This window comes from Eurypyga helias, unplaced genomic scaffold, assembly GCF_000690775.1.
Source record: "Eurypyga helias isolate BGI_N326 unplaced genomic scaffold, ASM69077v1 scaffold13295, whole genome shotgun sequence".
NCBI lineage: Eukaryota > Metazoa > Chordata > Aves > Eurypygiformes > Eurypygidae > Eurypyga > Eurypyga helias.
The window spans coordinates 73427-87040 of NW_010253442.1; the positions used below are offsets into that span (position 1 = coordinate 73427).

General features: G+C 37.3%; 1 protein-coding gene across 1 annotated transcript in view; it reads right to left on the reverse strand.

Annotated features, from left to right (window-relative positions):
• SPAG16 (sperm associated antigen 16) overlaps positions 1 to 9790 on the reverse strand; it is a gene marked incomplete at its 3' end in the record, with an annotated part of 53587 nt that extends 43797 nt beyond the window's left edge. The window contains exons 1-3 of the mRNA XM_010152683.1: positions 9596 to 9790; positions 9050 to 9177; positions 2602 to 2739 (exon numbers count right to left, since the gene is read on the reverse strand). Of these exons, the coding sequence (XP_010150985.1) occupies positions 2602 to 2739; positions 9050 to 9177; positions 9596 to 9790 (461 nt within the window). The remainder of the gene's footprint in view (positions 1 to 2601; positions 2740 to 9049; positions 9178 to 9595) is intronic.
• Between the last annotated feature and the right edge of the window lie 3824 nt (positions 9791 to 13614).

Consider the following 13614-nt stretch of genomic DNA (forward strand, 5'->3'; position numbering starts at 1 on the left):
ACTCCAGTTATTGAATGTATGAACAAGAAAAGCTGCTGTTAACAGTCACCACAGTAAATGGATTTAGTATAGAGCATTATGATCAGGGTTTATCCAAAAGACACAAAGGAACAGTGTCACGCATGGTATGTACAGCAGAAATGCTCAATTTCACCCACCAGTCCAGAAACAAGACTGGTTTAATTCATAAGTTATTCAAAACAAGTGAAATGAATGTCACAGAAGTGCTGAACTTCTAACAATTAGTATCCAAACTCTGATATTTGAAAGAAAAAGGTTGAAAAATGAGGTAGTGACCATTAGCACAATTCAACTTTGACATCTGCATACAATCCTTTCTAATAACAGCAGACAGACTGAAAATAAAGCTCTACAAGTGGGGAAAGGAGGACTAGTTGTAATAGTTTAACAAGGTACATGCAGAACACATGCAGTATTTAACACTAAGCACCAACAAAGAGTATTTACCCCCATCTAGTGTGTCATGTAGAACTCCCTTCTACCTCAGTGTCCCCTTGGGAGTATCAAACAGGCGCTATGAGTCATTTGTTTACCACCAGAACATTGCTATTTTAGGTTTCAAACACCAGGAAAAAAGCAGGGGACGGTTTCAGTTCATCGATTTGCCTTTTTAGCACAGTTCACTTAGGTGAGTCCTGAGAGTTTTAGTGAACAGAAAGCCTGTAAGAACCTAGCATATTGCACTGCTGTACATTATCGTATTGTCTTCCAGCCTTTTAACTATGCATCTGCTATGAAAAATTTTATGGCATCCTGTTGATTATATAGACATTCTTATGGGGAAAGCCCAACTCATTCATGACTGTGGTGAAACAACTGACCTTTGTGTTTGCAACAAGGCCAGGAAAACTTCAGTGGCATGGCATGGACCTACAACCATCACCTAGTCCAACTGCCTGAGCACTTCAGGCTGACCAGAAGTTAAACCAAGGTTTATTAAGGGCACTGTCCAAGTGCCTCAAACACTGACAGGCCAGGGGTATCGACCACCTCTCTAGGAAGCCTGTTCCCAGTGTTTGACCACCCCTCAGTAAAGAAATGCTTCCTAATGTCCGGTCTAAACCTCCCCTGGGGGAGCTTTGAGCCATTCCCTTGTGTCCTGTCACTGGACATGACATCTGTTGTAGTAAAAGAAGTGTTAGAGCATATCATTAGTAGAGTATTTCCTCCAAAGGACACAAAGCCCCAGGTCCTCAGCTGCTCCGCACAGGACGCTCCTTCCAGCTATTTTGCCAGTTTTGTTGCTCTCCTCCCAACAAGTTCAAGGAACTTCACATCCTTCTTTGATTGTGGGGCCCAGAACTGCACACAGTGCTCAAGGTGAAGCCCCACCGAAGCTGAATACAGTGGGAAGTCAAGTCATAATCTGTTCAGATTACCTTGTCATAGCATATTCTGCTTCATACAGGGCAAAAGAAATGAAAGAAAAGTGGAAAAAAGAAAAGCCTGTTAAAATTACTACTGACAGTAATAGATTTCAGAAGGACCGTATTTTGTCTGCCTGTCTTTTACTATGCATTACTGCTTCTTACTCAAGTGGGACACTTCACACTCAAGTGGGAGACACAACCTCTAACTATCCGTCATCCAAAGAAGCTGCAGATGAAAATAAAGGAATGTTTTCTGTATGGCCCATCTCCCAGTTCAACAGTATATTTAGACTGTACACTATCTGACATAATTATTAGAGCTGTTTACCTGACTGTTAGATCTTGAGTAGTAATTGCTGCTGATAATAACTATAATAAAATTATTTTCTGATAATGATTTATTACATGTTAAATTAATTGGCCATAACCTGAGTAGCTTTTTTTCATATAAAAAAAAAGCTAAATGAAAATTATTAGCTTGAACAATCTTGAGGAAAATCAAGGAGATAAAATTAAGACTTTAATAGCTCCATATTTAAAAACTATGTACTGGCAAAATCAAAGAGTGCATTATCAGGGTAAATTCTTAATAAACACGTGCAGATATAGCATTCATCAAAGAAGGCTTCGTTACATGCAGTTCATTACTGCATCTCTCCATCACACAGGCTAAATATTTTAACTCTCTGATGACTGAAGTACAACTGACTTGTAAAACCAGCTACCACAGGGTACACAAGTATAATCAATGATCACAATTTACACTAACATACCATTTACTACTAGGGTCAGAGTGATGGGATTTTTGCACTTAAAAAAAATGAGGAATAAGTGTATAGTGATCTTTTCCAATACTGACATTATGTGGTAGCTGTAGTTTACAGTACCGCATTTTAACACAAAACACACATAACCATTTATTCTCTAGTTCTACGTATTATACTCATGATTCTTTGTAGGAATTTGTTGCGATTACTGGATATTGAAAGTTTCTATAGCCCAGTAAATCCAAATAAAAGAAATTGAGATTTAGGCTTCTAATAAAGCTCAGAGAAAAACTGAACTTTAATTATAAATGTCACCCAGAAGCAAAAATATGTGTAGCCAACATAACAAAGAGAAAGTTATTCTTTCCATTAAGCACTTGGCTTTACTTTATCTGGCCATTTACTACTGTATATCAAAGTTTCATTAAGACCAAATAACATACCTGGCAGCAAGTTTGTAGTTTTCCAAGTCCTTCCTCAAACGCATATTCTCAGCCTCCAGATGCTGGTTACAGGTGTATACAGTTGGAACCAATCCACCATCTTTGGCTGTGATTATACCTCTCTCTATGAGTTCATACCTAGAAAACAAACGGAGAGATACTTCATCCCGTGCTTCCTTCTTCTCACTTCACTGATGCCTCCCTTCTCATGCTAGCATTTACCTAAATTACAGTCAAAGATTTTTATTATCCTGGCATTTACCTTTTAAGATCATTAACAACTAGCAACAGTACTATAACACCACGCTGGTTTATTTTACTGCTTTTCCTTCTGAAACATATTATTGTTCATAATAGGCGAGACATGTCCTGTATAACATCGTACTTCAATTTAAAGCAACTGTTCTTTTCCTTTTCTCCTCCCAAATAGCTTAAAGACAGAAAAATATATTCCTGTTCAAGTAACACTTACATATACTCACAGTACTTCTTATATGCTAAAATATATGCAAGATTTTTTTTGAGGTCTCAAATACGATTTTCAAAGCTGTGGATAACCCAGCAGAATGTTTCTATGAGCTATTTCCAAGATGGAATACAGAGCTCACACCTAGGAAGATTCCTTCATTCCTTCTGTTTACTTATGTATTTAATTATATTTACCAGTATTTAGCTAATTTACCAGGCCCCAAGAAAATATGATTCCATGACGTAAAAGCCTGAAGGCTGCTTTAGTTTAATAGTTGTACATACTAACTTGCATTCTGAGAGGCAGCAGGGAAAGTAGAAAAACATGTAATGTGGCACAGCAACCTAGGAATCTCAACAGCCACTGGCAATGAAGTCTACTCAGTGTATCTTTTAGGATTATTCATCTTTTGGTAGGTCTGCAAGAATTGGGCTTGTTCAGCCTGGAGAAAAGAAGGCTCCAAGGAGACCTCATTGCAGCTTTCCAGTATCTGAAGGGGGCCTACAAGGGTGCTGGGAGAGGACTTTTCCCAAGAGCCTGTAGTGACAGGACCAGGGGTAACAGGTACAAATTGAAATCAGGGAGGTTTAGATTAGATATCAGAAAGAAGTTCTTCCCGGAGAGGGTGGTGAGGCACTGGAACAGGTTGCCCAGAGAAGCTGTGGATGCCCCATCCCTGGAAGTGTTCAAGGCCAGGCTGGATGAGGCTTGGAGCAACCTGGTCTAGTGGAAGGTGTCCCTGCCCATGGCAGGGGGGTTGGAACTAGATGATCTTTAAGGTCCCTTCCAACCCACACCATTCTATGATTCTAGGTCATCAGCAAAATCTAAGAATACTCTAACCGGCAGGAAAAGAGACATAGGCAGAGACACTATACATTTTAGGCTTAAAGGCATTTAAACAGGGAGCAATTGAAAGTATCTAAATATCCTCTACACAAAGAAGAACAGCGATATTAGAAAGGATTCAGAAAGGCTAAGTTTGATCAGAAGAACATGACTGTCACCACACAAAATAAATGCTTCTACAGAACCATGTCTGTTTAAGAAATGATTATTAGCTATCAGTATTTGTCAAAGTATTTCAAGAGACAAAGAATCAAGTCTTCCTATACAAGCATTAAAGATGCTTCTGTGCAAGAGAGGTGATTCCAGAATTAAGTACACATATGTACAAAACATGTATTTCTTCTTGCTTTTCTGCCTTCTAGGACAAAAATAAATGACCTTCAGTTTGCATGAACTTTAGAGACCCACGGAAGACAAAGTCATTGTGCACTATTGCAGCCATGATATCAGTTTGGCATAGGTTCAATGGAGCTATAAATAATTGCATCAGATAAACACTGTAGCCCCACAATCTTCCTCCCTGCTGATCCTGACTCAAGCTGGAAGATGTTCTGGATGGGAACTCACTAAAAGGAGTAATATGAACATTATTTGTCTTTTCCAGTGAAAAATATATTCTATCTGTGCCTTACACACACACACCCCACACCCCCCCAAAGTAATAGGGAAGTATGAGAAGAACAGCAGTATTTACAGATAAAAATTATGCTAAATGCCATCTCCTGCACTTGGACACCAGCAGATTTGAAACCTGAAGACAGAAAGCACAGTAATTGAGATCAATAAAACATTGCAGAAGCAAAAAGTGTTGTTGAACATGAGAGTTTTTACATGAGAAGCAACTCTAACATCCTCAAAAAACATTAAAAGGAATGTTAGAAGCTCTTACACCCAAATGATTTCCTACTGTCAGCTACTTATCTGCATTCTGGGTGTACTTCTAGGAATGCCTATCCCTATGTATTAAGGTGCCACTCACATTCACCACTAGTAAATGAAAGGGTTTTGAAAAGTTCAACTGATCATGTCCAAAGCAAAACTCACTCTATCATCACTTCATTTTCTTAAGCAAATTACAATAGCAACAGGCTTTAATACTAAGAAAGAAGCTCAGTCCCTTCCCACTTCACCCCCACCCCCAAACACCGACTGATGAGCAGATACAATTCCTGTTGAAAACATTGCAAACGATCACAACTCTACACACGCCTTTATTTGCCAGAAAAATTTCTCCACTGAATGCCCTTAACTGCACCTCATGAAAACCATCAAATTTCTGCAAGAAGACACATCAGACATGGATAATTGATGAACTTAGCCTCCAGCAGAGCTAAGAGCCGTGCAAGACAATTTTAATGAAATACAATTAATACCAATAAATTCACTATGCCCTTGTCTAATAACACTACTAAAAAGTGAAGGCTTTTGCATAGGTAGCAGAAATGGAATAGAAAACCACACAACAAAATTACATTGTGAAGTCTCATTATCTTTTAACAACGTAGTCCTGTAAAACTTCTACAACTCCTACATACCTAGCCGACTGCCAAATAGCTATTGTTCACACTTCTTTCCATTACAGAAGGAAGCTGTGATGCAAATTAAATTCGCTCCATGCACACACAAGCATTTTGCTAAGCTTTTCAGAACAAATGAATAATTATTCTTGAATCCCTGTTTAAAATTAACCAAGAATCTGGAAAATCTAAGGAACAGATGGTCAACTAAGATTTTATGATCAAAGCCCAGTGCAGACTGACTAACACTAATACATTAGTACTGTATACATTACCTTGAATTCAAGTTTCTAAGAGTTCCAAAGCAATCAGGTTGCAGAGAGGCCCTGCAATAAACTAACTGGTATGTAGCTCAGGGTAATCTTTTACCCAAGGATAACTCACCTACAGGGATTAAAGTTTCGAGTCTTAGCTTTTACAAGAACTTCTTACTGAAAATAATCATTCCAATTGACAGCCTTCTGTTGAAACTGTTCAAGAGGTTAAGAAAGAAACGAGCACAGAAGAATAAAACGCCTTCCTGCCCTAGTGTACTCCTCCAATCTATTATGGCTTAAGTATAAAATGCATATGGTCATGTTGTGCTTGTTAAGCAGGCAAGAAAGTAGGCATGCCCACATGGCTTTCTGCAAATTAAACTTGAGGTTACTTCAGTTCGGAGCCAGTCCTAATCCTAAAACTGAATCTGTTTTAGTGTGATGCCATCCTGGAACTGCTAACCCTTGTTTCTCTCAGGATTTATGAGCTCACAGCACAATGTACATGAATGTCACCATATGATTCCAGGAGAAAGAGGACTCGGAGCAGAGGAAACTTAGATCTGCCTGAAATAAGCAGATTGTTTCCACTCTCTTCAGGGAGCTGTGACATGGAAGACACACATCCAGGCAGTCTTTGCAAGGCATACACAAGACAGGCATGGCTTTTAACCTTGCATGGTCATGTCAGTTGACTCATAATTTTAACCACATCCAACAGAAAAGAATTCTCAAATCATGTTTCCATAATTAGTCTGCAGCTCTCCTTTTACTCACAAGCTGAAACACTGCCAGGTCTCTAGGAACACTTAGTCAGAGATTACCAGCCCAACGAGCGTACTAACTACTCACAGCAATAGCTCAGTGCATATTGTGAACAGCAACTGAAGCATCTGCTCATCAGACTGGCAACACGCTGCAAGCAGCAGCGAGCTCCTTGGGATTAGGAGCTATGGACTGTCAGATGCACGAATTCACAGCTCATCAGCCCCTGCATTTTATACTCCAAAACCATCAATCTAATATCTTTAATAAGCAACAAAAGCACTCAAGTTCTGTATAACAGAGGATAGGAAACAATGGTAAATTATTTTTAAAATATCTAATTTAAGTCCAATTTTAAGTTCTTTAAAGCATAACTGGAAGAAAGATATGTATGTGCAAATAAGCATGTAAGTAAAAAATTGCAAGTGTGATAAAATTATTCATTACATCACAGAAAAAGAGTGGGTTTGGCTTAAAACAAACCATGACATTTTATACAGCTGGGTAGGTTAACAATGTATTTTCAAACTCTGAAATAAACACACATAATTGTGTCCAATTTAAGTGACCTTTAGATCTCAGAGAGACAATTATTTCAAAGCAAGCCTTTTGATAAATTTTCTCTACGTTAATTAATTTCTCATTTTAAATTCCATTAGTACTTAATCACCACAGCATGAAAGCAAGAGTGTCGTCCCAATACATAATGAGGAACCTGAGTACACTAATCTGCTCTCACTTTCATTAATATTGTAAATCATCTATTTCAAACGAACATGAAACATTTTAAAATAAGGTATTAATGCAGAAAAACTCTCAATACAGTAAGATTAGACCCTAACATACTGAGCTCATTTGTAATGCTACTGAAATTAATATTACTTATGGAGAAAAAAATATATATGTATAGCTAAGGATTCACGTGACAAGGCCTGCTAGGACCTGTGCTTCCTCTGTTAAAAAGCAATCTGAATTTTGCAGCTGATATAAATTCAAACTTTAAGGGCTTCAAAGAAAGCCGCAGTTTCATAGAAAGGTCACTATTTATATCTGTCTAGTATTAATTATCTTTTAGCACAAAAACTGTTAAACTTCAAACTTAATGCCATTCATATCAGTTCTGTTGTTGAAAAAGAATACAGAACTATAGCGCTGCTTCTCTAAGGAATCATTTAAGCATTGTTATGCTATCAAAAAGCAGATCGTATTAATACCAAAAGCAACGCCTGACTGATGAGCTCTAGTCTAATAAAAACAGAGCCTTGAAAATGACAGCAGTGATTCCCCATTAGACAATATTTCTAAGAACAATTAAAAGCTCCAAGGCTTTTGTAGGGGGAAAAAAAAAAAAAGATGTTTCTAACTTTTCAAATTCTCTCATTTTCAAATTAAATTATTTCAAAAGACCCGATTAAAAAAAGAAATCTCTGGACCTCTCATGCTTAAAAAAAGTGACTCCAAGATAATTTCAAGAGGGTGTTGCCACTTCTCACAATCTTGCCAATGTGACTGGCAGATTCAAAGCAAGCTTGTCACTGGAAGTATTTCAGTAGAACTTCACGGCAAGGGCCATCTTCTGCAACAAAATACTTCAGGTCTCCTCTCAAGCTTTGCAGCATTCCTGTCACCTCATTCCTAATCAGTATTAGAAAAGTACACATCCTGTGGGATTCCATATACCAAGAGAGTGTTGGAGGAAGTAGAGTATTTAGACAAAACTGCATGTATAAACTTCTGCACAAAGTACAGACAAAACCCTTGCAATCTCTAAAAGCTGTGAAAAAGAAGATAAAAGCAAGCTCAAGAGATGATTCTTCTGATTACTATATGAATTTTAAATGGAAAAAACAAACCAACCATATTATTTTGACTGATGTACCACAAATTACCAAGTATCAAATCTATTAATCATTCTACTTAAAATACAAGGTAGCTATGATGAATGTCCAAACCCACCCAAACAATTAAGGTGCAAATACTATAGCATGCTACAAAATGCTCAGTTTTTAAGCAGGCACCCACATTCTAGAAAGCAAGATAACAAAACCACATGCTTTCTTGGCACTGGTGAAGTGAAATGCTGGTTATCTGCATTGGACTCATCTAATCCAATGATGACTTCTGCACTGCAACTGCTTTCTAATTTTTGTTAGTGGTCAGTGAAGAGCAGAATATACTTAAAAAGTATAATTGAATTAATTTCATCTTAAAGGGCGTGGCTTAAACCACTCAGATATGTGTAATTCTCAGGGTGTGACTTATTTCTCTCAACTTGTCACAAGAAAGGCTTCACATGACCAGTTCAGGCTTGTAAATGTCTAGAGTCAGGTGAAACAACTCATACACTCCTTCAAAAGGTACCCATTTAGGAGTTCCCTGGACTCAGCCTTCTTTAAAGTCTGTCCTTCAGCCATTAGTTTGCATCCTCACTCTCAACACAAATAACTTATTTGATAAAACACTACATATTTAAGAATAACTTGTGCTTAGAAAAGTTTTCCAGAAATATATCCTGAATTACTGGAAATATTTGAAGTCAGAACATCAATTTCCTAATTCCTAAAGTAACATGATCACTTAGAATATTTTACCATTCAGTTTGGAAGCAGTCAAGGGTTCTGGACATTCCCAAGCTGACCAGGAAATTGCAGAAGAAGTCATCCATTGTTTCAGGTATTTCAGACACTGATTTCTCAGAAGTCAGAACTGATTGCAAAGCCTGAAATTAAAATTTGATAGTCATTATTAAACCTACAAGAGAAACGTAATAACCATACCTTCTATTTCTGAAGTCATCTAAAGTCACAGATCTACTGGAGTACAGGTAAAGGTTTCCCTTGCCTTTATTGATCAGATCTCTAATCACTGATCCTTCAAATGTCAAGGTCTGTGAAAGGTTACAGAGAAATAACTCAAAAATCACCTAATTTAAGCAAATATTCTGAACCTGACAATCTGATACGGACTTGAAACGATTTAAACTGGTGGATGATCTTCTGTCACTATCCAGAGAAAAAAAATGTTAGTTCTCATAACCCCTGCACCCTTCAAAGCTACTGATGAGAAAACCCAGTATTTCATCTAATGAAAAATGTAAAAGTCCAAGGTAAGAGTAAAATGGTTTATATTTTTTGTACTGATGCATGCAATAAAGAGACTGAAAGAACTGCATCTCCATCATTAGATTTCTTAACTCTGAAAGATTGATGCTCCCTTTTCTTCTCGACATCCATATGCAGACACTGAACGAAGCTGCCAGACAGCGTTGCTACAAGTGTTAGCAGAATGCAGATGGCGCACCGAGGCTTCGTATGCAGCTCCCCCAGTGCCATCGAGATAGACAGCTATTCAGATAAGATCAGCTCATGGGTCAAGCACAGTTGCCTAAAGCAGAATCAAAACAAAAACAGAGTGATACTGCTATAGAGGGGAGAGGGGAAATCCTTTTCACAGCTTTTTGTTCCACTGTAAATTTCTTTCCTCCACTCAACCCCACTCAGTCCATATCTTGATATTAAACTCTTCTAGAGATGTCAAGATGCAAGGAGGTATGAAAAAAGTAAAAGATGTCCGAGACCACCCCCTGCCACAAAATGCATTTGAAGATAACCAGATGAGAGAAACTGCCACGACTTGGCAGCCAAAGAGATGGAGAGATGGCCTTAATTCATTCAGACTTCAAGTGGATTACGGCAACTTGACAGACCGAACGTGAAGCTCTTAGCGTTTGGGAGCTTCACACAGGGCACAGTCACAACATACTTGCTCAACAGCAGAGGCTACTGCCCAAGATAGATCCTGCATTGCACAGGTCTGCTCCCTGGTAGGAGGATGACAGAACAAATCTGGGCTTGACAACTATCACTTAGCATGATAGTTTCTGTGATAACATGTGCTACATATTAAAAAAAGATACCACTGTAGAGAACGGATGAGAGGCAGAAACAGCTTTCACACATGCCTACCTTCTTTTCGTTTCAATACTAACAAAACAAAAAAATTCCAGTGAGAGATTCATCAAGTCATGCTAACGGCTGTGACTGCAAATTATTTCTTCCAGCCACTTAAAAAAAAAATGAGACTTTAGGCCAGGGATTTTTGATAACTGCATTCATTTATGGCTTATTCATGTCCTTAGTGGGAACTCTATCAACACAGACTGCATAAATCACCTGAAGATAAAGGCATTTCTCTTGACAAAATAAAAACACTGGAAAAATCTCACAGCCGTTCTGTAATAAAACAGAAAATGTTGTGTTTAATCCAAGCAACCCACCTAATATAAACAGAAAGAATTGTACATGTAGGATCAAAGCCATGTAGCACGATATTATGAATAATACAATATGCCAAGTGCAATGTAGTATTTAGCATATTTTCATTACTGGAGACACAGTACATCAGACAGGTCTATTTTCTAATTGTGGTAATACAAGAACCAAAGAGGGTACAGCTGCAGACATGCAGCTGCATCCCTTCTGTTGCTCCTTTTCTTTCTTTATTTTAAGTGAGGCAAATTTCTGATATTGTCGCTTGTAGTTTCCCAAACACATCTATAAAACCAGCCTTTGGAAGAAATGACACAGCTTGATTCCCTTAAAGGGAAATATGATAGGAGTTCATTTCATCTGTGCAGAATAGCATTTATTAGCCAGATATTAGCACTGAGAATCATTTCAGAAGCTTGAGCAGTGAACAATATAGGGAAAAATGAATGCAGTCTACAGGCACAGTATTGGAAAAGGGCCTCAGGAAACCAGAACTGAATTCCTAGCTCTCCTGCAGTCTGAGAGTGATATTCGGCTAACCTCTCTCTCTAAATTAATCTTAGCCTTGGATCACTACCCACAGAATGGCATAACAGTAACTTTTGGTATTTATTTACATCTTTAGAAATAAGGAAAATACATTCTATTAATGTCGTGCAGACACACTTTAGTACCTATATAGACAAAACCAACTTACTCAAGGATTCTGACAATTAAGTCAAAACAAACTAAATATTTGCTTTGTTAAATACTTCCTGCTTAATATTTATTTTTAGCTTAAAATATTTGAAACCATTTTGAGTATAAGGATTGTAAATATGACCAGTAAAACAAATTAATTGCCAAAAGCTTAACCTTAAGGACTTGCACAATACATGAAAGAATTTCTGCCCAAGGAATAAAGATGAACACCAAATAAATTAGTAATTACTCTGGAAAACAAGGTAAGATGTTCTTGCAAAACTTACTAAACTAAAAAAGAATATTAAAAGGGAATTCAAATGTTTTAAACATGTTCAAACAAATCAAAAAAATCAAACCTACATACAACACAAGGTTAATAAGGACAACATTGTTTCATATTATCATCTGGGATACTAAGAAAATTAAGATCCTGGAATGGAGCTGTAACTACTGAAAAATGTATTTCAGCTAGCTTTGTGTGTGCTTTTCCAGAAGTTCTGTATCCTTTTCCTAAGGTCCCTATCAGCTGAAGATTTTTTCATATGCAAAATATTCTGTTGCTTATGTTTAAAAATAATTGTTATTACTTTACAATTTCTCAAAAACAGAAAAAATGATGAGTTGTGACTAAGGAGGACACATGGCAAGCAGAAGAGTAGACAGAATCACTGCTACCCATACCACATGTTACCCAGCACAGCTGTATTTTGAATCAGCTGCCATTTCACCACCAGACTGGGAGGAAGCAATATTTAGAGATTAGATTTCAATCACCCTCATTTCCCTGTTGGGATCCAAACAAAAATGTGAACTGTAACAGTTGAGGGAGCCTCACCAAACTCCTTATAGACCAATAGCTTCACTGCACTCATGGAAAGATCCAGAAAGAAAGAAAACATGCCCCAATATTCCCTGTAGAAACAGATTTAATTCCTACATACCACATTTATGTTTTTTTAAAATAGGTGACTCTCTCTCATCTACTTATGTCTGCTCTTCTTCATTTAGTAATTAGTGCTAATTACTTTGGAAGGAAGTTTGAAAATAAGCACTTTTCTTAGATTTCCTTGGTTATACTTGACCTTTTTAATGGAGTGTAAAGAAACCATGACATGACCCAATTTAGAAATGCTGGATATTTATAGTATCTGCATTTGGCAAATCACTTAAATATTTCTGGGTTCTCACTTGATCAGTGCCTTGACTATATAATTTCATGTAACAAAGATTTGCATACAGTATTGAAATGCAATTTTTAATACAAGATTATGGATACAAGTTACTATGAAGGGCAAAAATACACAATCACTTAAAACTGTTTGTCACAGGGCAGCTATTTCAGGATATGGATATGGCCTTCTACTGTGCTTCTTAGCTCAGAGTTTGGGTATCAATACAATATTATTTCACAGGAAACAGTAAGTTGAGTCACCAAAAGCATTTGCTGCAGCATCTAGTTTTTCCAGTGAATTAGCATCAAGCAATCTAGTCGCTGATTCTCACAACATATGCAGTAAATCATTATGGAAGCTGCCAAGGAAGTAGCAAGTGTATTAAAACATTGTTTTAAGGAAAGGTAACACTTCAGTTTGATTAAACTGGACAGGTATTAAGTATTAGCAAACTGTTTCCTCCCACTCCAGTTCAACAAATCAATGAAGAACTAAAAGATTATTTAAATATAGCCCTCCCAAAAGATCAATAGATTAAAAATCTTCTTTCTTGTTTGAACGTCACCTCACACAGTAAACCACACATAACTGAAGTTATCCCTAAAGAAGATTAAGAACTTCCACTACTTGGTTAACATTAAACATGCTCAGTATTAAAGATTTCTGCCACATGTTATGTTTCAAAACACCTAAGACTCTAGCACTGTCAGTTTCCATTCCAAGTTTGATCTAAAATACGAAACTCATCTATTGATATGCACTAGTGCAGAAGAAAATGCACATATCCCCTCCATACTGACGTTAATCCTTCACATAACTTTATCTTTTCATTATTAGTCCTTTCCTGTTGCAGAACAAAGACTATGATGATACCTTACAAATGAGGCTGTAGGATAGTGGCGATATTAGAAACACAGGAGGGAAAAGCACTTTTTCATTTGATTGTTATAAGCAAGTAAATTCAGGTAAACCATATTTTTGAAAATGTAATATAACAATCCCAGTGTGGACCTGTACTGTTTCACATCTTTG